The following is a 24697-nucleotide window of genomic DNA, read 5'->3' on the forward strand; positions in this document are numbered from 1 at the left end:
TGGGTTGGATTCCCAGCATCCCATATGGTCCCCTGAGCACACCAGGAGTGATTCCTGAGTGCATGTGCCACGAGTAACCCCTGTGCATCGCCGGGTGTGACCCCAAAAAATAAACAAATAATAAATAATAAATAAAAATCACATGCCTGAGTGAATCCCAAAGATAGCAGCTCGCCAGAGATCCCTCCAGACCCCGTTCTGAGCCAGTTCCCTGGGACACCTCAGATGGAGTGGGTGTGCCCTCTCCGCCCACTCCAGATGAAACCCCAGTGGCCACGAGAAGAAAAACATTCAGGGACTAAGACTCCAAGCCACATGGTGGCAGCAGAGACATGCTGGCCCTTCTGTCTTCCCTCCCGCTTGGGGTCCTGGTTTACGCTCAAGATCTGCCTCCAGGCTCCACCTCAGCGCATCAACGGCCTTGATCCAGAGAGTCCAAAATGAATCTCAAAATAGATTAGCTCCTTATAGAAATGTCTTTGGACCCCAGTGATTTACAATTTTACAATTTCGGAAGTGCATGACCGCAAAGGTGGCCACGTAACCTCTTATGATATTCATAATAAGCAACTCTGTAGCACTGTCGTCCTGTCACTCATCGATTTGCTTGAGCGGGCACCAGTCACGTCTCCATTGTGAGACTTGTTGTTACTGTTTTTGGCATATCGAATACACCACGGGTAGCTTGCCAGGCTCTGCCATGTGGGCAGGATACTCTCGGTAGTTTGCCAGCTCTCTGAGAGGGACGGAGAAATCAAACCCGGGTCGGCTGCGTGCAAGGCAATAGAAAATAAATTATCTAGCATGTGTTCCTGGCAGGCAGGCTTGAATGGTGGTGGGAAAATTCGAAATAATGGTGGTGGGAAGGTGCAATGGTGGTGGGATTGGTGCTGAAATATTGAACATAATCAAGTAATGTGAACCTTATGAAAATAAATTTTTTAAAAACCACATGCCTACTCAAGTGTACGATTGGCAAGTTATGTATAGGTATAGGAAAAGGTAGCTAAAGGAATCCTATTATATGTGTCACCTTAGAGATGCTCCGCCCACAATACCTTTGTGAGAAGGAAGGAATGGACATTCATCTGTATGCTTTACTCTCCACTCCTTTGTAGTGCTTCTCAAAACGTGGGCGGCCATAGGAGGAGTTCAGAGATGCCTGAGTCCTCTACAAACTGAGTTTGGAACTTACCTCCCAGAATCACAGACTAGGCAAAGACAAAGCTTTGAAGTTCATTAAACTGAGAGAGTCAAGTATTTGGCTTCTTCTTTTCTTCATCCTTTTCCTTCCTTCCTTCCTTCCTTCCTTCCTTCCTTCCTTCCTTCCTTCCTTCCTTCCTTCCTTCCTTCCTTCCTTCCTTCCTTCCTTCCTTCTTTTTCTCATCCTTCCCTTCTTTTTCCCCACACATCCTTCAAGGACCTCTCCTTCAAAATCCAAACTCCAAACTCAACAGAAACAAGAACTGTTCCAGAGGAGCATAATGATCCCTGGGGATCCCTGGACTAGAACTAAGGAGGGTTGAACTTGGGAAAGTTAATTTTTGAGGCATTTTTTTGGAGCTACTACTAACACAATACTCAGGGGTCACTCCCATGGGTGCTTATGGAAAATTGTGGTTCTTCTGGGGCTGGAGTGATAGCACAGCGGGTAGGGCGTTTGCCTTGCACGCAGCCGACTCGGGTTCGATTCCCAGCATCCCATATGGTCCCCTGAGCACTGCCAGGGGTAATTCCTGAGTGCAAGAGCCAGGAGTAACCCCTGTGCATCGCCGGGTGTGACCCAAAAAGCAAAAAAAAAAAAAAAAATTGTGGTTCTGGGGATTAAGCACAAGGATCCTTCCTACAAAATCCTTTATTTCATCTCCCTGACCCATGAATGTTAATTTTGTCAATTTGTCAAATTTGTCAATTTGCCGATGCCATAGGATGCTCATGTATTTGGTTATATGTTATCCTGGGTATGTCAGTGAAGGTGCTTTTGGATGAAGTTAGCATTTGAATAGAGTGAATAAATAAGATGATCTTCCCAATGTGGGTAGGCCATGTGTAATCAATTGAAATTCTGAATAAAACAAGAAGAAAAGGAAATTTTGCTCTCTGCCTCATAGCAAAGCTAGGACTTTGGTCCTCTTCTGCTCTTGGATTGGAACTTGCACTATTGGTTCTGCTCTTTCTTTCTTTTTTTTTTTTTTTTTTTTTTTTTTTTGCTTTTTGGGTCATACCCTGCGATCCTCAGAGGTTACTCCTGGCTCTGCACTCAGGAATTACCCCTGGCGGTGCTCAGGGGACCATATGGGATGCTGGGAATCGAACCTGGGTCGGCCGAGTGCAAGGCAAACGCCCTACCCACTGTGCTATCACGCCAGCCCCTCTGCTGTTTCTTTAGGAATGCGAACTAGAATTACATCTACTTGGACTAGAACTGCCATTTGACAGATGGGTGATCATTGACCTTCTCAATATCCATGATCACACACATATGCATATGCTATACATTCTTTTTCTCTGGAAAACCTCGCAATAGTACTAATGTGGAATTTGGAAAGAAAAAAACATCCAAACAAAGACCAGTTTCCTTTCCCTGCTAAACAGGCAGAGGATGTTGGAATGTGTGACAGCACGTTTCTGTTTTCTGTTTTGAATTACAGTCTGCTGCTCCTAGATGCAACATTCTCTGAAATGTCTGGAAGTGTTGTTTAAACTACAAAGCACAGAATAAGTAAATAGATAAACGTGCCAAGTCTATCTCTGCATCCTGTCAATAGGGATTCGTGTTGCCTACCTGGTCAATTCCCGTCACAGTGTAGGCATGACCCTTAATAAGGCCCAGAGGTGTCCTGGCTTCAGAGTCAGCAGCACTGTTTATCTAAAACATAAAAAGAGTAGCATTGGACGCACAATGTAAGTCAAACCTTCCTTTCCTGGCTAGCTCTAGTAGGGTCTGGCCCTCCCAGTCTTTGCCTGCCCTACTTTTTCCCCAACAGTGGACCTGGAACATATCATATTACTATATAAGACATCCCCGAGACAGATATCGGTGACATACAGCAGTTCCTAGTCCAGCCCAAGGCGAGGAGCCCCTCAATCAGACTCCAGTGAAGAATTTTCCTTCTGACCACAAATAGAACAACTTGACTATCCCCATCATGTAGCAAGATAAAGAAATAAACTCGAGGAGAGAATAAGAAGCAGAAAATAGTATTACAACTTTATGTGATATACTTGAAAACTAAGAAGAAATGGATAATTTAGTAGCAAAGTATAAATTTCCAAGTTTCTATTGATTTCAAGAGAAAAGTAAAACTATTAGGTTCCATAATTAGACAAGGTAAAGTATATCTGTAGTACTGTAGCACTGTTGTGCCATTGTTCATCTATTTGCTCGAGCAGGCGCCAGTAACGTCTCCATTTTGAGACTTGTTAATGTTTTTAGCATATCAAATACATCACAGATAGCTTGCCAGGCTCTGCTGTGTGATACTCTTGGTAGCTTGCTGGGCTCTCCAAGAGGGACGGAGGAATTGAACCTGGGTCGGCTGTGTGCAAGGCAAACACCCTACCCTCTGTGCTATCACACCAGTCCAAAGTATATCTAGTGTATGCAAATGTAATTAGAAAAGTGACAGATTTTTATCTACTTATGTTTTTATAAAATTTGAAATGAAAGAACTATAAAAGTATATAAGATTCTGCTTAATAAAATAAAATTGATCTATCCCTATGTTTCTGTATATTTATGTGTGCCTACTTTTATATAGAAAGAGAGAAGTGTGAAGGACACATACCAAGAGCAATTAATATGTAAGAGGAATAGAGAAAAATACTTTAAATATCTCAGGGTTGTTTCATCTGGTACAGCAAATATGTTTTATCTTTATAATTAAAAAAACATTAAAAACTTCTGTTTTAATTAAAATAAGTAACACGGCTCTTTCTCCACTCCCACCCCCAAACTTATGATCCTCCTGTATGTCACCAGGGCATCTTCCCAAATCTCTAACTCTATCACAGTAACTTGAATACCAGCAAGTAAGTGACTGCTTACATCAATGGAACAGCTCACAAGGGAGCCCCGCTTCAAGGCCTTATCTAGGATCTTGTAGAAGTTGTCTGGAATTTCTTTAGTTGTGAAGGTCTCGGCCACCCCCCCAGTGAAGTCTTCCATAGCCTCAATGGCGCTGCCCCACTTCAGAGCCTCGTAGCTCCCATTTAACCTGAAAAGCAGGCAAGAAGGCTTGGAAACTGCTGCAGGGAATTAAAAATACCACCGACCGACTTAATAAGAACCATCCCTTATGCCTTGTTCTGGATTGTATGGAAACAGGTTTAATCAGTGTTCTTGGTTTTTCAAGTTCTGATTGTGCGCACTGTCCTAGTATGCATTGTCCTCCCGTTGTTCATCGATTTGCTCTAGCAGGCATCCAGTAACGTCTCACAACAAATTGTGAGACTTGTCGTTACTGATTTTGGCATATCAAATACGTCATGGGTAGCTTGCCAGGCTCTGGCATGTGGGGGCGTGGGGGGGATACTCTGGGTAGCTTGCCAGGCTCTCCGAGAGGGACAGAGGAATCGAACCCCAGTCGGCCTCGTGCAAGACAAATGCCCTACCTGCTGTGCTATCGCTCCCGCCCAAGTTCTGATTACTTTTATTTTTAAAAAGAGCTGGCCCTGGAGAAGACTCCCTAATGAGGACATGAGATGATGTGCCTGGAAGTAATTTCCTTTGTCATTTCAAGAATATTAATTCTCGAATCATTGAATCATCAGTGACATAGGTGTTTGCACATATCTGGGTGAGCACGTGGGTAAAGGGGATACCTTTTGATCTTCTTTGATAATTTAATCCTATTACGCTGACTTCGTCATTGATTTAACCCATTTACATTTACTTTATTTTTGCTCTGTGGATGAACTCATGGAATTGGAGGCATGAACATCCATCCTAGCTCCTCTCTCTGATGATAGGAGCCCCATGGTTTTCATATTAAGGTTGAACTCAAGAGGGATTCACAGGGGGAGCTCCGTTGTCATTGAGTACAGAGGGCTTCTGTGGCCTTTTGCTGGCAAGTTGGTGAACTGGGAATTGGGAGTGCAGGAGGAAGATAAGGCCATTTGACTAGTGATTAAAAATGGTGGCCTTTGTTTTGGTGGTGGTGAGATATGGTGACTGTTCACTATTATAAATAAGGTATCTTAACTACAACAATAATACAAATATATACACAAATAATATAATGACCTTGATTCTACTTTTTTTTTTTTTTGGTTTTTGGGTCACACCCGGCGATGCTCAGGGGTTACTCCTGGCTCATGCACTCAGGAATTAGTCCTGGCGGTGCTCGGGGGACCATATGGGATGCTGGGATTCGAACCTGGGTCGGCCACGTGCAAAGCAAATGCCCTACCCGCTGTGCTACTGCTCCAGCCCCTGATTCTACTTTTAAAAAATTATTCTTATATTTTTTAGGCACCATGCTCTATAATACTGCAAATGGTGTGCTTTCTTGCCTAAATTATTCCAGCATCAAACTCTCCCGAAGAATGTTTGCTTCCTTCAACCATTTTCCTAGTGTCTCCCCATCTTATTCCTCCCCACCCAAAATCTCCCCACCCCACTGGTCTACTTAAGACCGGTTGTCAATTTCTATTGCCTTTGGGCATTGATGACATTCCTAAGTTAGACCAGTTGCTGGAAAGAGTTGCAAAGAAGAGGAAGAGGTAGCTGGTGTTTAATTTGTGCAGAGTTTTAGTTTTGAAAAATAAAAGTTCTGGGTATGGATGATTAATATGTTTGCAAAACTCAGTGAATGTACTGACACTTTCCGCTGATTTTATATTTAATGGTTAAGATAATAAATTCACACTTTTCTTAAAGTAAAAGAAAGGAACATTACAAAACAGTGGGCAGCAGAAGTTAACACCTCAATCTTTCAATCTCTACATCTCAGATCTTTCAGTTCTGGCAGGGCTTGTTGGAAAATCTGGAGAATCAAGTAGGCATCCAGAATATTCATCCAGTTATCCCACTTGCTCTTTCCTTTTTTAAAAAATTTGACTCACCATGAGATACACAGTTACAAAGATGTTCATGATTGGGTTTCAGTTATACAATGTTCCAACAACCATCCCTTCACCAGTGTACATTTCCCACCACCAGTGTCTCCAGTTGCCTCCTGGCACCCTACCCTAGCTGCCTCTATGGCAGACACTTTTCTCCTCTCCCTCCCTCCCTCTCGCGCTCCCTTCCTCCCTCCCTCTCTTTTTTCTTTCTCTGTCATCTCTCTCTTTTCTTTCTTTCTCTCTCTCTCTCTGTCTCTCTCTCCCTTTGGGAATTATGGTTGGCAATACAGGTACTGAAAGGTTTCATGTATATCCCTTTACCAAATTTCAGCACTCAGTTCTTGTCTAGAGTATTTCCAGCTATCATTGCCATAGTAGTCTCTTTTCTATCCTGCCCCCCACTCCACACACACACACACACACACACACACACACACACACACACGTGGCAAGCTTCCTACCAAGGACAAGACCTCCTGGCCCTTGTTTCTACTGTCCTTGTGTATTAATCTCATACTACATTCTTTCATATCCTACATGTAAATGCAATGAGTATATGTCTGTCCCTGTCCTTCTAACTCATTTTACTTAGCATGATACTCTTCATGTCTATCCATTTATAGGCAAATTTTATGACTTCATTTTTCCTGGCACTGGTTGTATTCAATTGTGTAGATGTAGCATTGTTTCTTTATCCAGTGTTCTGTCGTTGGGCATTTGGTTATTTCCAGATTCTGGCTATTATAAATAGTGCTGTAAAAGTCAAGAGCAGATGACTTTTCTAGGATGGGATTTTGGGCCCCTAGGGTATATTCCCAGGAGTAGTTTTGCTGGTTTATATGAGAGCTAAATCTCTAGTTCTTTGAGGAATGTCAATATTGTTTTCCAAAAAGGCTGGCATTCCCACCAACAATAAATCAGAGTCCCTTTCTTCCTGCATTCATGCCAGCAATGATTGTTTTTGTTCTTTTTATGTGTTCCAGTCTTTGTGGTGAAAGATGGTATCCCGTTGGTGTTTTCGGTTTGCAACTACTTGATGATCAGTGATGTAGAGCAGTTTTTCATGTGCTTCTTGGTCATTTGTATTTCTTCTTTGAGGAAGTTTCTGTTCATCTCTTCTCCCCATTTTTTGATGGGCTTGGGTGCTTTTTTCTTATGAAGTTCTACCAGTACTTATATGTCTTTGATATTAGCCACTTATCAGAATGGTACTGGGTAAATAATTTTTCCCATTCTGTGGGCTGTCTTCATATCTTGGTCACCATTTCCTTGAGGTGCAGAAGCTTCTTAGTTTAGTGGAATATTTGCCTTTACCTCCCCTTGGTCAGTGGTGTTTCATCTTTGGAGATGCCTTTAACTTCAGTGTCATGGAAGGTTTTGCCTACCTTTTCTTCCATATGCCTTATGGATTCAGGTCTGATGTTGAGGTCTTTAATCCATTTTGATCTGACTTTTGTGCCTGGCATTATAAGGATGTCTGAGGGGTTTTCTTTTGGGGGGGGAGGGGAAGAGGGGTTTGCATATAGTTGTCCTTTTTTCCCAGCACCACTTGTTGAAGAGGGTTTCCTTGCTCCACTTCATATTTCATGCTTCTTTATCAAAGATTAAATGATCACATGTTTGAGAATATGTGTCAAGATAGTCAACTATATTCCAAGACCATGCTGTTTTAATTACTACTGCTTTATAGTACAGTTTGAAGTGGGGAAGGTGATGAATGCCTCACATATTCTTTTTCCCAAGGATTTCTTTAACTATCAATGGGGGGTATATTGTTATATATGATTTTCAGAAGTGTTTGATCAATTTATTTGAAAAAATGTCATAGGTATCTTTATAAGGACTGCATTGAATCTTTGGGGATTATTGCCATTTTGGTGGTGTTAATTCTCCCAATCCATGAGCAAGGGATGTGTCTCCATTTCCTAGTGTCCTCTTTTATTTTTTGAAATATTGTTTTATAGTTTTCTTTATATAGGTTCTTCATTTCTTTAATTAAACTGATTCTGAGGTAACAGTTTTCTGCAGCACAATTGTGAATGTGATTTTTTTAATATCTATTTTTTGTTTCATTATTTGTACAAAGGAAAACCATTGACTTTTCCTTATTGATTTTGTAACCTGACACTTTGTATATATGTATATATATATATATATATTGTTTCTAGAAGCTTTTTTGGTAGAGTCTTAAGGATTTTCTAAGTATATTATCATATCATCTGCACATAGTGAAAGCTTAACGTATTTCTTTCCTATCTGGATACCCTTGATACACTTTTTCTTGCCTAACTACTATGGTAAGTATTTCCAGTACATATTGAATAAGAGTGACTGTTACTGTTACTGTTACATAATGCGATTTGAAGACAATCACTGGACTAGAGGTGTTACTGACTGGATCCCATGGGATATCAAAAGAACGCCTGGCTGCCCACCTATGAGATGGTCAGACTTTTTCGTCAAGACCCTGGATAAACGGTTTGATGCTCTTCATGTTCCTAGAGTGAGCAGATGCCATTGGGCTACACTAGCACGCGACAGGGACAAATGAAGACGTTACTGCCGCCCATTCGAGCAAATTGATGAGCAACAGGATGACAAGTGACAAGAGATACAAGTGATTGAATATGAGTGGCAATACTGGGCAACTTTGTCTTGTGCCTGGTCTTAGAGAGGCTTTTAGTTTTCTCCCATGAGAATAATGCTTGCTGTGGGTTTGTGATAGATGTTTTTGACTATATTGAGAAAAGTTCCTTAAGTTCCCATTTTGTTGACAGCTTTTATCATTAACAGGTGCTGGATCTTGTCAAAAATTACATTTGAATGCAGGTGGAGAAAGAGGATGGGTGCTGCCATTATAAATGAACAAAAGACAAAAAAAAAACTGTTGTGGTTGCTCCATTAGCACCTAATCATAACCAAACCCCAGCAGAGAGATTCCTATTGTAGCACCTGTAAATGTGGTACCTCTATCTCCTGCTCCCTAGCCCTCTGAAAGGATACTGGGGAGTATAGAGTCCCTGAGACAAGGGCTGCCCAAGCTTGGATGCTAGCACTCACTTGGCATAAGCTTTTTCCAGCAAGGCGCTCCAGAACTCGTTTTGATCAGCAGAGTGGAGGAAGATTAAACGGTCCCTGAATGTGGGCAGCCGATCATCGATCACCACATCCAACCATTCATTGTATTGCCAGAACTGTTGGCCGAGGAAAGAAATAGAAATTATGTGATGTCTCATATGGAGGGCTAACCCATACAGAGGGTTAATCCCATTGCAATGCATATCACCTTGGTTTTTTTTTTTCTTCCCCTCCAGACTAAATGGAGAATCTTGATGAAAATTGCAATACGGGGGTTTCCGGAGCCACCTCCAGGTGAGGGCCGGGGTGGAGGTCAAGGACAGAGCTTTGTGGAACCTGTGGGACCCAGGCAGGTGACAGACCCATTTCCAGGTTTGAGCTGCAAGGACCTAGTACCTCTGTAAGTGAGGCTGTCTTCTGCCCGGGTCCTGACGATCCCATGGAACTCTGTCATCCTAATACCTCTGGTATTAGGTCCAGCGTGAAAATCCAAACTGCACAGTTCACAGTGGTAAAACAATGCAGAAACCCACCAAGCTTAGTGAGTGGAGAAGCTAGCCGAGATGACCCAACCAGTAATAGTGAGCTATATAACCTCTCTAACAAGGAATTTAGAAGGGAGATATTTGGGGGGCATAGGGAGCTAAATGAAACAATGGAACACGCTGCCAATAAAATATAAAAATATTTGAGAGCATAAATTAGGAAAATGCAAACAAAATTATAAACAGAAATGACATATCTGAAAAACCTGATAGGTGAATTGAAAAACTCAGTGGAAGGCCTCAGCTGCTGAAGACAGAATCAGTGAGCTCCAAGATGAGATACAGAGACTCTCCAGAAAACAGCAGAAAATGGAAAGAGTCTCAAAATAAACCAACAGATGTCAAGAGGAAATCTGGATAAGGACAAGAAGAATAAAAAGAATATTGAAGTCCCAGAGGGACAGGAAGAAAACCCTCATGAAGGAGAAACTTTGAAGACATAATTACTGAGACATTCCCAGAGCTGAAGAGCACATGCAAGCAGATTCAGGAGGCTCAAAGTGTATCAGCTAAAAAAATCCAAATAAAATACTTGAAGACAGATTCTGATCAGAATGACAAAAACCATAAACAGAGACAAGTTCTGAAAGCAGCAAGACCAAAGAAAGAAAAGGCTTATAAAGGAGCATGCTTAAGATTTACAGTAGCCTTTTCTGATGAAACTTTCAGGGCCCGAAGACAGTGGTGCAATACAGTGGGGAAAAAAAAAACTCAATGAAATAAACGCCTCACCAAAAATACTTTACTTAGCTAGACCTCTCATTCATATCCAGAAGGAACACATAGCTCACAAACAACAACTTAGGAACTTCATAGACTCAAAATCAAGGTTGCAAGAACAACTAACCGGGCTACTTTAAGACAAGACAAACCCCTCAAATACACCAAACTTTGGCATAAATATGGGACAAAACCCCATAACAATAATCTTTCTCAATGTCAATGGGCTAAATGCATCAATTAAAAAACACAGAGTGGGGCTGGAGAGATAGCACAGTGGGTAGGGCGTTTGCCTTGCACGCGGCTGACCCGGGTTCAAATCCCAGCATCCCATATTGTCCCCTGAGCATGGCCAGGGGTAATTCCTGAGTGCAGAGCCAGGAGTAACCCCTGTGCATTGCCAGGTGTGACCCAAAAAGCAAAAAAAAAAAAAAAAAAAACACAGAGTGGCAAATACTTTTAAAAATTCCCTGTCGGCCGATTGGGAGTATCCCCCGTTTCTCAGTCCAACTAGCCTATCTCCTGCTTGTTAAGATTGAGTCAAAAGAGAAGAAGCGCTTTTGTTTTTACAAAGCCAGCAAAAATTCAAGAAAAAGGAATCCATACTGCATTTTTTTTCATTTGCTATCCCTTATTCACTGAGAAGCTTCAGTCCTTTTGTAGAACACCAAAAGTGGTTTCTGTTTGCTGAAATAAAAGCAAAACCTCTTCCCCACCTTTCTACCTGGCCTGGCATCCAACTCCCAGAGACTGGGGCCCTGTAAATGACCTTACGTCTCTGATTTATTTTATCTAAATCCTTTTTAATTCTATTAGAACTTATTTCTTCTGAACTATCCTGAATTTCTCAATGTTTTTCTGCCGATGTCATTTCATCAAAGCAATTCAAAAAATTCAAGGTGAACAGTGCTCTGGATAGTGCCGTCTAGGAGAATCCACATATATTCCCCCTTTTTGTCTAAGTAACATATATTTAAGCAAATGATTTGCTCGATTTGCTCATTCAATAATGGCTTGTCCTGTACTCTTATACGGAATTCCCGTAAAATGATTGATACCATAAGCAGAGAAAAAAATCACACATCTTTGCAGAGGTATAAGCAAGTACATTATCAGTTTTCATTGTCTTAGATACACCCATAACAGCAAATGCTTCCAACAAATGAGTAATCACAGCTCCTGCTTTTTCCGAAGATAACGCAGAAGCCCATCGAAAATGTGAATAGGTATCAAATTGATTGATGAACATATTTTTGTTTACCAAAAGCTGGGACAATAGTTACATCCATTTGCCAAATTTAATTTGCCTTTATACCTCAAGAATTAGCTCCCAAAGGCAAATGAGGCATATTGATTGCTTGACAAGTAGGTCATTGCCTAATAATGTCTTTAGCTTGCCTCCAAGTAAGGGCATATTTGGTTTTCAACACACAAGCATTTTGATGACGTAAGGCATGAGATTTTTCTACATTTATTACTAAAGCAAACAACTTATCAGCTTGATCATTTCCCTGAACTAATGAACCAGGTAAACCCATATGAGCTCGCACATGAACAATGTATAAAGGATGTTTGCGGTCTCTCAAAACTTGCTGCAAATTTTTAAATAAAGAAATAAGCTAAGAGTCACTCAAAGGCAAAGCAACAGTAAGTATATGATTGACAGTCCAAGCTGCATACTGAGATTTCGTTACAATATTTATTGGTTCAGAATAATTTTGTAAAGGAGAAATAATTGCAGACAATTCATTCTTCTGAACTGATTTATATGGAGCTTGTAAAACCTTGTCATTTTGCATATGAGTATAAGCAGCCTTTCCTTCTTTACTAGCATCTGTGAAGAATGTAACAGTGGACTCAATAGGTTCAGCTTTTATAATGTTAGGCCAAATCCAATTAGTAAATTTAATAAATTGAAATATCATTTGCTTTGGAATGTTGTTATGAATTTTGCCCAGATAATCAGTGCAAGCAATTTGGAGTATCATGCTAAGTGAAATGAGTCAGAAAGAGAGGAACAGAGAATTAGTGCACTCAATTGTGGTATATAAAATCTTATAATATGAGACTAACAGCCAAGAACAGTAGAGATAAGGGCCAGGAAGATTGTTCCACAGTTGGAAGTCTGTCTCATCAGCTGTGGGAGAAGGCAGCTGGGATAGAGAAGGGATCATTAAGTCAATGATGGTTGGTGGGATAGTTCAGAATGGGAGATGTGTGCTGAAAATAGGCAAAGAACCAAACATGATGGCCTCTCAGTATCTGTATTGCAAACCATAAGGCCCAAAAGTAGAAAGAGAGTTAGAAGAAAATTGTCTGCCATAGAGGCAGGGGGTGGGGTGGCAGGGGATATTGGGGACATTGATGGTGGAAAATGTACAGTGGTGGAGGAATGGGTGTTCAATCATCGTTTGACTGAAACTCATCATGAAAGTTTTGTAACTGTGTATCACGGTGATTCAATTTAAAAAAAAAAAGAAAAGAAAATTGCATATGGGCCACACGATGGAGCTCAAGTTTCACTTTCTTAAGTTTCGCTAAGCTACTTGCTGAGCATCCTACCCTACCAAGGACTCTGAGTGGAAGACATAAAGAAGAACAGGGTTCACACCTGGACACCACAATGGGACTCTGAACTAGTTGTTCACTCTCACAAGAGAAACAAGAGAAACGTGGTTGTTTGAGGTTTGTTCTGCTCCCACACAGCCTGATCTTTCTGTCTGCATGCCAGTTTGAAAAGCATTAAGTGTAGAAAGGTTGAAAACCACAGGTCTATTGCCTTGGTTATAACTACTGATCCATAGACTGGTATGCAGGTATGCAGGATAAATGTCAGGAGGAAAAGGTTAAAGAATGTTGGTCCAAGATATTCCTTTACTTCATGTCCCTCTTCAAGTAGGGATGGACTGTCTAAGAATATTTTTGCTACACGCTCTCTTCTTGGGAAGGGGATACCCCTGGATCTCTCCCGCAGGCAACACATGCTCTTAAATCCTTTGGGATGTCTTTTATAGCCTCTGTGTTTGAGTTTTTGACTTTTACACAGAGAACTTATTGTAATGCAGGTGGGCACTTGTGCCAGATACACAAATACAAGAGGCTTGCATATGGACACATGCACAGAGTGCACACATATCCTGAGAACCCTGCAAGGCAGATATCATAATTCAAGGCCCAATTTTAATGAGGGAAAAATAGTGAATTTGGGCTCACCCACTGAGATGACCAACCCAACTAATTAGAAGAAACAAATTTTGCTATCTGGCCGGTTCCTATTCAAGGCCTAGACTGGATGAAAGATTATATAGGAAGGGCAGATGGAAACACAGGAAACAAACGCCCAAGGAAGTTTCAATATTCCTGTAACTCTCCCAGAGTTCACATAGGAATTCTCAGTGTGTCTTTAAAGGGATTTCAGCAGACTCTGTCTTTTGTTTACCAGTTTATGCCCCACCCCACCTCCTGTTTGGTAGTATTGGGGTTAAAGCCCAGGGTCCCAGGAATACAAATCAGTTTCCTTATCATGACCCTATCATTCTGACTCTTGAGTTCTTATTTCATTAAAAGCACTCATCTCCCAATTTGTATTTCATAAACAAGGAAATTCTCTCAGTTTATGAGAAATTACCTAGTATGCAATCGTGGTTGTTTAATGATGGTGGTTAATAATGTATTGTACATAGGACAGGTCCAAATAGGCTCTACCATATAGCCTATGTGTTCAGCAGCTAGCTTTGAATAAGTACCCTCTATGATATTGGCACACTAACAAAATTTCATAATGATGAATTTTTAATAATATGCCATTTTAGAATGTACCTCTATCTTTAGATTCTACATGATGATTATTTTAGGTAACTTATGATTAAAGCACAATAAATTTCAAATAAAAAAATCCTGGACAAAGGAGCCTCTAGAACTTGAAGTTTGGCTTCATTCTGTTCCCTTGCAATACATTCAGAGGTTATTCTGTAACAACACAAGGTTTGAGCATGGATTTGGACAAAGTGTCACATAGAAGAGAATCACATTCCTCTTAGATTATCAAGCAGTTACAGAAACACATGGCCACTGGTCTGAAAGAGGCAGTCCACTGACCAAGATGCTCCCTTACCTGGAAGTGGAATATTCCTGCATAACCGGGGCCAAAGCTTTGGTCCTGAGGAACAACTCTAGCCAGAGCTTTTTCATTAAGTGTAAGGGAAGCAATGGCGGCCAATAACCAGCAGTCACCTGAAAAATGAAAATTCATAAATCAGAGTTTTTACCTACAATTAATGGTGAATGGGAAACTCTATGTCAGAAGACGTAGAGAATTCCATGTCTGGCTGTGCCTTGTGAATTACTTTTTTAGAATACAAAGATTATCTGTAGGATATCATTGGTTTGTCCTTTCTCCCTTGCCACAAAGAGTTTAGGTTTATCTGGTAATAATCTCTAAACATTTTAAGACAACATTGGTATGTCCTGTTCCATGCCACAGGAAGCTTAGGTTTATCACAGTGCTCCTGAGGCACTTCCATTCCACTGAGTTTATCTGTAAACTCCTCTCCATGCTCTCTTCCCCAACCAGTCTATCACCTTTTTCCCCCAATCAGACTCTGTTAACTTGTAAGGTCAGATTCCTCAGAAATCTATGATTTTATATGTATGAGTGAAATATTGTCTTTCTCCTCTATTTATGTCTTTTAATAGTTTACTTTAAAGCAATGCCCCTTTTTGTATAGACACAGGAAGACAATCATGCTTATATGCTTTGTAATTTGGGATTTAATTGGCTTTGAATATTATTCATTCCCGGACATCTGCTTTCTCGACTTAAGCCTCAATTGCCCTTAGTCCCTAGCACCCCCAAAGCAGGGTCCTGATGAGGGACTGAAGGGACCCAGGGCAAGCTGTGAGCTACCCTGGCATCGATATGGGCCAGGCCAAAGCGCCACAATTCTTAACTATAAGTTAAGATCTTGATCATGGACAAATGCTGTCATGATCCAAAAGCATCAGCGAGACTAGGACCCTGCTAGGGATAGGAAAGACTAATCTAGCCTGAGCACTGTAGTCTGAGATCAAATGACCCCAGGAGAGCAATTCTATTAGTTTAATGTATCTCTTACTGTGTCCATAAAACACACGCACATTTGCCTTTAGGCCAGTCACCTTGCTGGATAAGATGCTGTCCTGGAAGTAGCTTCCCCTGAGGGAAGGACCTTACATCCTGCTGATTGTATGATGATACCCATGTGTAAGCCCCAACCCCTCCGGCTGGGGGATTTATCTAGACTATAAGAGGGGGATTGGGCAAGAGTGAGATGGAGAGAGAGGAGTGAAGGGAAATGAGATTGAAATAACTGTAATTGAGACCAACTAGCCTGGCTCCCGTTCCTTCCTTCACCTGCGCATTTTCATCAACCTCCCTGGGGTGGGGAGAAGTGGCGTGAGACTACGGAATGTGAGCGGCGGGATAGAGATAGAGCACCGCTGCCCTGTGCCACTTTTGTGTGTTTACACAATTATCAACAAACAATTTTTCTTCTCCTGATTTCTCTTCCCTTCTCACTTTAGACAAACAGGTGTCATTGTCTTGGCCTTATTGCAGGATATGCTTACCTGGATTTCAGGTTGCATTACGCATCAGCTATGTGAAATTCCAGTAAGTTTCCTACCAGAAGACCAAGGATGCAAATGTAGTGTGGGTTTGGGGAAGGAGGGCAGGTGAGCAGATATTTTTACCTACCTGGGGGAAGGGGTTCAGAAAGAACTTTGCATTGAGGTACTAGGTATGCCTTGAGGGAAGCTGGGTTCTATCTCCATCCATCATTTTATAATTAGAGGAGAGCCTTGCCCCATCCCTACATGCTGTCCCTTTTTCACCTCACACAAACTAATAATTCCTGCTGGTAACACACTAGTTAGCTGCAGAAATAGACTATTCTCACAACAGTCTTCATCATTAAAATAGAGCTAACCCAGCTTCACTGTATCACTGTCATCCCATTGTTCATCGATTTCTCAAGCGGACGCCAGTAACATCTCCATTCGTCCCAGCCCTGAGATTTTAGCAGTCTCTCCTTACTCGTCTTTCTTAATGATTGGAGGCTCTTTCAGGGTCAAGAGAATGAGACCTGTTATTGTTACTGTGTTTGGCATATCAAATACGCCACAGGGAGCTTGCCAGGCTCTTCTGTGAACCCAGCTTATTCTACTGAAATTCCTTCACAATACTCTGGAGATGGCTCTAAAACATTTGAGCCAGATTATCCCCACAAAAACTGATATCATTAAAACTGAAGGTTCTAGCTCTAACCCTGACTACCTTGTTGAAATATCTTCACAAGCAGTGAAGACAGCCATTGCTTGTGAAGTCAATAGAAACATGAAAAGTGCCTTGTAAACACCACTCAGATCTTGTGGAAACTGGAGCGCCATTGTCAGTTCCTACAAAGCATAAGAGCCATGGGAAGACAAAGGAATTCAGCCTTTCCAGCCAACAGGGACAGAAGTTCAGGTAAGCTCTCAAGTTCATCAAAGTCTTCAACACTGGTCTAGGAGGACCTCAAAACTGCAATTCTTTAAAAGGTAATGGAAGTGAAAGAAGCACTGGAAGAGAAATTTTATCATCTTAAGGAAAAGGTGATACAGAAGATTTTTTCTTTTTCTTTTTCTTTTTTTTTTTTTTTTTTTTTTGCTTTTTGGGTCACACCCGGCAATGCACAGGGGTTACTCCTGGTTCTGCACTCAGGAATTACCCCTGGCGGTGCTCAGGGGACCATATGGGATTCTGGGAATCGAACCCAGGTCGGCCGCGTGCAAGGCAAACGCCCTACCCGCTGTGCTATTGCTCCGGCCCCGGTGATACAGAAGAATATTAAAGAGCTCATCCAAATGGAATTGAAGGTGTAAAGAAATATAGTTATGAATCACAACAAAAAGTTCAGCGTATCAGAAATTCTATAGGTATACATACGTCAGGACAAAATAAAAGCCCAAATGAAGAGGTAATTTAAAAGAAATATTTAAAAATGGAAGAAATATAAGGCATTTAGTAGCAAAAGTCATATGCCTTGAATCATAGGAATAACAGGAGAAGAATGAGAAAAAGATAAATAACTGATGGAAATTAAATTGCTGGGAACTTTGAACAGATTGATTAGGCCCAAATAGTACCCCATCAAAAAAATCCTAGCAGAACTATTCCAAAGCACATTTAATAAAGATAATAAGAACTAAAGAGAGAAACAGATTATTTAAAGCAGCAAGAAGAAAAACCTCAAATACAAGGAAAATGAGATTTAAAAAAACACTATAATCTCTTAAAGAAACTAAACAAGCAATAAAGGAATGGACTGGCATATTGGAAGTACTGAATGAAAAACTTTAAACCAAGGCCTTCCACCTCATAGAGCTGTCATTTAGATTTGGGAGGAATGAAAGCTATCTCAGATAAACAAGAGCTGGCAACATGTGCTCAATCTAACCAACCCTACAATATATATTGAAGTGCTTCTACAAAAAGCTAATGACTAATTGCAAAATCAAACAAAATTCACATGGAAAAATGGCAACACATTTATTTGTATCTATAATATTTCTCTAAGTATCTTTCTCTATAAAAAGGCATAGATTGGCTTTCTGAATAAGTAGAAAAAAACTAACATCATGCTGACCAGGAAACATTGAATTCACAGGATACATACAGACCCAGAATAAAAGGATTGGAAGCAGTGATAAAAAGGAGAGAGAGAAAAAAAAAAAGGAGAGAGAGAAAAAGAAATATCAGGGACAGTTCAAATAGCATTCCATTTGGTGAGATTGGCTAACCCAGGTTCGAATCCCAGCATCCTCCATGGTCCCCTGAGCACTTCCAGGGGTAATTCCTGAGTGAAGAGCCTGGAGTAACCCCTGTGCATCGCTGGATGTGACCCCCCAAAAAAAATTTCCTCGGAATGAATGGAAATTAAGAAACAAACTTATTAAAACCTGTACAACAAAGCAAAAGCAGTATTAAGAGGGAAATTCATTGTAATATAGGCCTACATTAGCAAAGAATAAAAAGTTCAAATAAAAAACCTAAACATACATTTTAACAACCTAGAAAAGGAACAAAATAGGAATGAAAAAATGAAAACTAGAGCAGAAATCAATGGTATAGAAATCAAGTAAACATAAAAAGATCAATGAAACAATTGAAAAACAAAGGCTTTTTGGAAAACAATGCAGACTCCCATTTCACCCAGCAATACCACTTCTGGGAATATACCCTGGGGGCACAATAATACACAGATGGAAACACCATCTGCACTTCTATGCTCATTGCAGCACTATTCACCATAGCCAAAATCTGGAAATAACCGGAGTGCCCGAGAACAGATGAGTGGATAAAGAAACAATGGTATATCTACACGGTGGAATACTATGCAGCCATTAAGAAGAATGAAGTTATGAAATTTGCTTATAAATGGATGGAAATGTAGAGTATCCCTTCTGAGTTAAATGAATCAGAAGGAGGGGGACAGGTATAGAATAAGTGCATTCATTTGTGGGAGGAGACTAATACCCAAAGGCAACAAAAACACAGAACAGGGAAAATGGTCTTCAGTAGAAAGCACGCCACTTAGGGGAGTGGGAGGATTGGACAAGGAAAGGAAGAGGAAGAGAGAGCTGGAAGTATGCATGAAACCCTATTTGAAACAGTATCATAAAACAAAGTATCAAAAGTGACTTTTTTTTTAGTGTCTCTCATAGAAGCGGTGGGTGGGTGAGAGGAAAACAAGGATGGGGAAACAGGTGGAGGGAAGCCGACAGGGGTGAACGGATGAGTGTTGAAATATTATGTTCCTAAAACCAAATCATGAATAACTTTGCAATTCACAGTGAATTAATAAAAAAGATAAAACTGGGGCTGGAGTGATAGCACAGAGGGTAGGGCGTTTGCCTTGCATGCGGCCAACCTAGGTTCGAATCCCAGCATCCCATATGGTCCCCTGAGCACCGCCAGGAGTAATTCCTGAGTGCAGAGCCAGGAGAAACCCCTGTGCATTGCCAGGTGTGACCCAAAAAGCAAAAAACAAAACAAACAAACAAAAAAAGATAAAACTATAACTTTCCAAATTAAAAAAATAAATAATAAGAATAGAGCCCTGAAGTTATCCAGCTACTTCACTTCTTGATGTCTACCTCTCAAAACCAAAAAATTTATCCACAAAGACATACACACACCTGTGTTTATTTCAGCACTACTATAATAGCCAGGATTTGGAACCAACCCAAATGTCTGATAGATGAATGAATAATTAATATTTTTATTTTCTAGGGGACATGCCCAACAAGTACTCAGGGCTTACTCAATATAGACTCAAGAATCATTCCCGGTGGTCTCAGAGGACCATATAGGGTGACAGGGATCAAGCCCGGGTAAGCTGCATGCAAGGCCAGTACTACTCAGTACTCTGGCACTAGATAATAAATTTGTGGTATACATACACAATAGAATGCTATGAAGTTATAGGAATGATGAAATCCTGACATTTGTTGCAACCTCTGTGGACCAGGAGTATGTCACATTAAGTGAAGTAAGTCAGAGGAAGACAAGTACTGGATGTTCTCACTTATCTATAGTTTATATAATAACATAGACAAGGGAATCAAAAATGGGCAAACCTTGGCCCTAGATTACAGAAATGAAAATGTCAAGGAAGGAGAGAAATTGAGGAGGGAAATAAGTGGTGATTTGGAGGTAACGTAGGGAAAATGATTGGAGAATCTTTGATGCAATAGTGGAATGAATGTGAGGTACTTGTGTATATCAAAACCACTATGACAAACAATACCTCAAGCCTGGGACCCAAACTACAGTTAAACCTAATAATGTTCCTATTAGGTATTGTCGGACGCAGAGCGGGGCAGGAGCAACTCCATCATGCCTGGTTCCTGCTCCACGTCCTGTTTTACTTAAACCTTTTTGTTTTTCTTAAAATCCCCGCTTCTCCCCCTGGCCATCTGCAAGGGAAGGACAACTGGGCTGAAAACTCAGCCTTGGCAAATAGTTTCATAACCGCTATTCACTGTCTATAGAAGCCACCCAGACACAAGCAGGGTGGGTAGCTGCCAGAATGTTCTGAAAACATGTCTAGATTACCCATCTATAACCGCTTGTTTATGCTATTTGAAAGTATGTTTTCTTCTGAATCATGAAACTTACATTTTTACTCATGCTTTTGTTAAAATTTGTACGTATAGGTTGGGATGTTGTGAAAAACTAAAAATAAAAGAAAGGCGCGGGCAAGGGAAGGGACGGAGCCAAGATGGTTGGTCTCACCACAGTTTATTCCAAACTTCTTTCTCCATTCTCCTCTGATTCTCCTCCTCTTCTTCCTCCCCCATCCTACTTCATTCTCTCTCTCTCTCTGCCTCTCTGGAATTTGCCCCCAGCCCCCTCATACAGCTACCTTAAATCTCCCATATCCGCTCCACTCTGGATGCCGCAGGCTGAGGCCTATGCGTAGGTGTGGTTACAATCCATAGGAGGTAAAGTTCTATCCCTTAGGGGAATGCTTTCACTAGGACAGAATCTCTCTCAGCAGGACATCCGCCCAAGAGCGGAATCCCATGGGTGTGTTTCTCCTCTCTTTGTCCGACTAACATATAAGTATTCATATTATAAGTCATTTTGTAAGGACATAGCAAGAGACGCATTAAGCTTATAGAATTGCTTTCTGGGGGTCACCTCGATCTCAGACTACAGCTCTCAGGCCAGATTAGTCTTTCCTAGCCCTAGCAGGGCCTAGTCTCGTCGTTGCTTTTGGATCATGACATGACATGCCCAAGACCAAGCTCTTAACATATAATTAAGCATTAGGTGCTTTGGCCAGGCCCATCTCGATGCCAGGGTAGCACACAACTCACCGCTTGCCCTGGGTCCTTCCCGTCCCTCGTTGGGACCCTGCTTTTGAGGGTGCTAGGAAGTAAGGCCAGCTGAGGCTTAAGTCAAGAAAGCAGATGCCCAGGAATGAATAATATTTGAAGCCAATTAAATCCCATGTTACCAAAGCATATTAATAAATGTCTTTCTTTGTCCATACAAAAAGGATATTGTTTTAAGGTAAACTATTCTAAAGACATAAGAGAGGAGAAAGACAATATTAACTTCAAGACAATAAGACAATATTAGGGCCGGAGCGATAGCACAGCAGGTAGGGCGTTTGCCTTGCACTCGGCCGACCCGGGTTCGATCCCCGGCATCCCATATGGTCCCCCAAGCACCGCCAGGAGTAACTCCTGAGTGCAAAGCCAGGAGTAACCCCTGAGCATCGCTGGGTGTGACCCAAAAAGCAAAAAAAAAAAAAAAAAAGACAATATTAACTTACACTGTCCTAGCAAGGTCTGACCTTACAAATTAACAGAGTCTGATTAGGGGAAGAGCAGATAAACTGGTAGAAATGGTTACAGATAAACAAAGGAATGGGAGTGACTTGGGAGCACTTTGATGGGTGTGACTGATAAACCTAAGCTCCTAGTGGCAAGGGGAGCAGGACAAACCAGTGATATCCAATAGGATGTAAGCAGATGTAAGCACTGACTATAAAATTTGCAGCTATTCCCTTGCTCAGGGTCTTGCTTACGCCTACGTGCCTAGAAGCTTGACCCCAGCTAGCTGACTAATGAACCCCACTTGTTTTTTACACTACTGGCTGAGCTCTTTGTGCGGATTCAGAGGAGGAAATTATCAACACCGAACCCTAACAGTATTTTCCTGAGAGATTGGAGGGAATCTGAGATCATTAGTAGAGAGAGAGAGATGTTGACACTGGTGGTAGGACTGGAGTTGAAATGTTATATGCCAGAGACTCGATTATTAATACAGGTTTATAAATCATGGTGCTTAAATATAAAATAAAAATTCAGAAAAGAAATAACTTTGCACTGTCTTGGAGCACTTTTGGGAACTGGTGCCTCTCGCTAATCCAGACTCAGTTTAGTTGTACATAACAACAGTTCAAACTGCATCTGCTTTCAATGCGTTTTTAGTTTTAAATTTGTTAATGATTCATTTTTCCCCAGTTCTCTTTCATGTTAGCATATATCTAGGAAAACTAATAAGTGAAGTCAAGCACCAAATGTTCACATCAAACTCCTACAGACAATCTATTTGCCCACAGTGACTCTGGGGTTCTGTGTCTAAGTTAACAGTTCACCTTGTATGCAGTGTAAACGTCAGCATAAACATTTCATCATGGTCCATGTTATTAATAACTGAGTAAGCGTCTGAGTCTGTTCAGTGTTACTGACAAGTTTGACGTCTTTCATTAATTTCGGTGTTACTTTTTTTCAGATACAACAAAAGTAAACCAAGCTCAATTTTGGACGAAACCTGAAATACTCCCTATTTGGAGGCAGTCAGGTAAACTGTAGGAAGAATATTAGGTTGCTCTGAGGTTGGGTGGTCTTCCCCAACATATGAAACCCCATGTGTGACAGTGTGACATAGGCATATGTTTGGATGTTGCTTCTAACTATTTAACACTCCCATGACATTGAATAATTTATGTAGATGATCCCTCATCTCTGAAATCAGTAGAATGATTCATCTCTGAATCTGCAGAATCAGGAAGGTAATTTGGGATGATAAAATTAAGCAATATATCCTTAGAAGAATGTCTAAGGTAGCCAAGTTAGTGTATGTGTTCTGAAATGTATTCTGAAAAATGTATGTGTTAGAAATACAGATTAATTCATCTAGATATCTCTGTTATCTCTGTGGCCCAGGACCACGCATACATTCATTTACAAATGTTTAAGGGGCTTGGAGTCGACTGAATCCTGTTAAGCCAGGGAACAGAGCAGCAAACTGGAGAAGGAGGAAGCAGTGAGGTAGCAGTGACTCTCTCCCATTCTGTGTAAATGTCCAGGACTCTCAGATATTTGGGCTGTGGTGGCAGCTCAGATGCCTCCACAAGGTGGTCAGTTCCACCACTTCCTCTTCAGGCTCATCTCCCTCCACTTACCAAGCTCTCCTTGGCAGATATCGGTCCTGGTGGCCCCTCCAAGAATGAATTCTGGGTTTTTCACTATTTCCTACAAGAACAAGAACAGTGTTAAAGTGAGCCTCCACTCTTCTGCAGTACGATGGAGCAGGTTCTGGGTCTCTTTGCTTCCTTGGGACAAAGGGTATTTTCCTTGATTCTTTCCCCAGTGAATGGACATAAGGCTGTAGGGACTCTACACCCTGAGATTATCTTTAGTAGATCAATCTGTGTTGGGGCTGGACTGAGCAATTCAGGATGTAGCACTGTCATCCCATCGTTCATCAATTTGCTCAAGCGGGCACCAGTAATGTCTCCATTGTGAGACTTGTTGTTACTGTTTTTGGCATATTGAATACGCCACAGGTAGCTTGCCAGGCTCTGCCATGCAGGCAATTCAGGATGAGCCCATGTAAACTGTTCCACACATGGGCAGGAACATAGGGACTCATGAAAATGGGCAAGATTTCTCATGTGTCCTGACTGATTTGGATGAGGCTGAACATCTTTTTCTTTTGGCTGCCTTAGTAAATAATTTCCTAAATTTCAGTAAACTGAAATTGTCAATCTTCCTTTTCTCACAGATGCTTGGTGCTTATTTGTTGTTAGTATGCAGATACTAGGTACTTAGCTTGTTAATTGTCAGTATGCAGATCCTAGGTAACTTAGTTTGTTTTCAGTATGCAGAAAAGCTTTCAGCTTTATATGTTCTTCCTGTAACTCCTTTGTTGATGTCCTCACTCTATTGAGCCCTTTAGAGTATGAACAGTAGGATGATAATAAAAGGAGATTTCAGGGCTCTCTACCTTTGTCACAGATCTGAGAGAACCTGGGCCCTCCATGACATTAATTTCTTTTGTGTTCCTTGTCTCAGCGCCTCCAGCTGAACAAACGTTCATGCAACAAATCCCTCAGGGAGAAGTTCCACTTTTTTGACCAGCCATTGAGTGCCACCTTCTGACCAAATAGACTCCAATCTTGCCTCTGTTAGCCAAGCACTGAGGCTTTCTCCCATGGCATTCGGGCCTTGAGTCAGGAGTCTGAATCCATGGCTTTGGTACCTACCCCCGCCATTATGAGCATTTTAACCCCTGTGAGCTTTAAATTCCTCTGTATAAAAGAAAGTAGGAAGGACTGGAGGGATAGCTCAGAGTCACAAAGTGCCTGGAAAGCATAAGGATGAGAGTTTATTTGGTGTTGCTGCCCACATGAAGCTATCCAAGTCAGGCAATTACTGGTGCTACAACCAAATGTGTGATCTCCGGCCAA

At 41.2% G+C, this 24697-nt stretch overlaps 1 protein-coding gene across 3 annotated transcripts in view; it reads right to left on the bottom strand.

Annotated features, from left to right (window-relative positions):
* The window catches only part of CAPN9 (calpain 9), a 65687-nt gene that overhangs the window by 32382 nt on the left and 8608 nt on the right, over nucleotides 1–24697 (bottom strand). For 2 of the 3 annotated variants that reach the window (XM_004620311.2, XM_004620310.2), the window contains exons 2-6: nucleotides 23411–23480; nucleotides 14524–14642; nucleotides 9127–9260; nucleotides 4049–4217; nucleotides 2786–2869 (exon numbers count right to left, since the gene is read on the bottom strand). In XM_004620311.2, the coding sequence (XP_004620368.1) occupies nucleotides 2786–2869; nucleotides 4049–4217; nucleotides 9127–9260; nucleotides 14524–14642; nucleotides 23411–23480 (576 nt within the window). The remainder of the gene's footprint in view (nucleotides 1–2785; nucleotides 2870–4048; nucleotides 4218–9126; nucleotides 9261–14523; nucleotides 14643–23410; nucleotides 23481–24697) is intronic. The other variant, XM_055147213.1, reaches the window with a different exon arrangement.

This window comes from Sorex araneus, chromosome 9 (assembly GCF_027595985.1).
Source record: "Sorex araneus isolate mSorAra2 chromosome 9, mSorAra2.pri, whole genome shotgun sequence".
Classification (NCBI taxonomy): domain Eukaryota; kingdom Metazoa; phylum Chordata; class Mammalia; order Eulipotyphla; family Soricidae; genus Sorex; species Sorex araneus.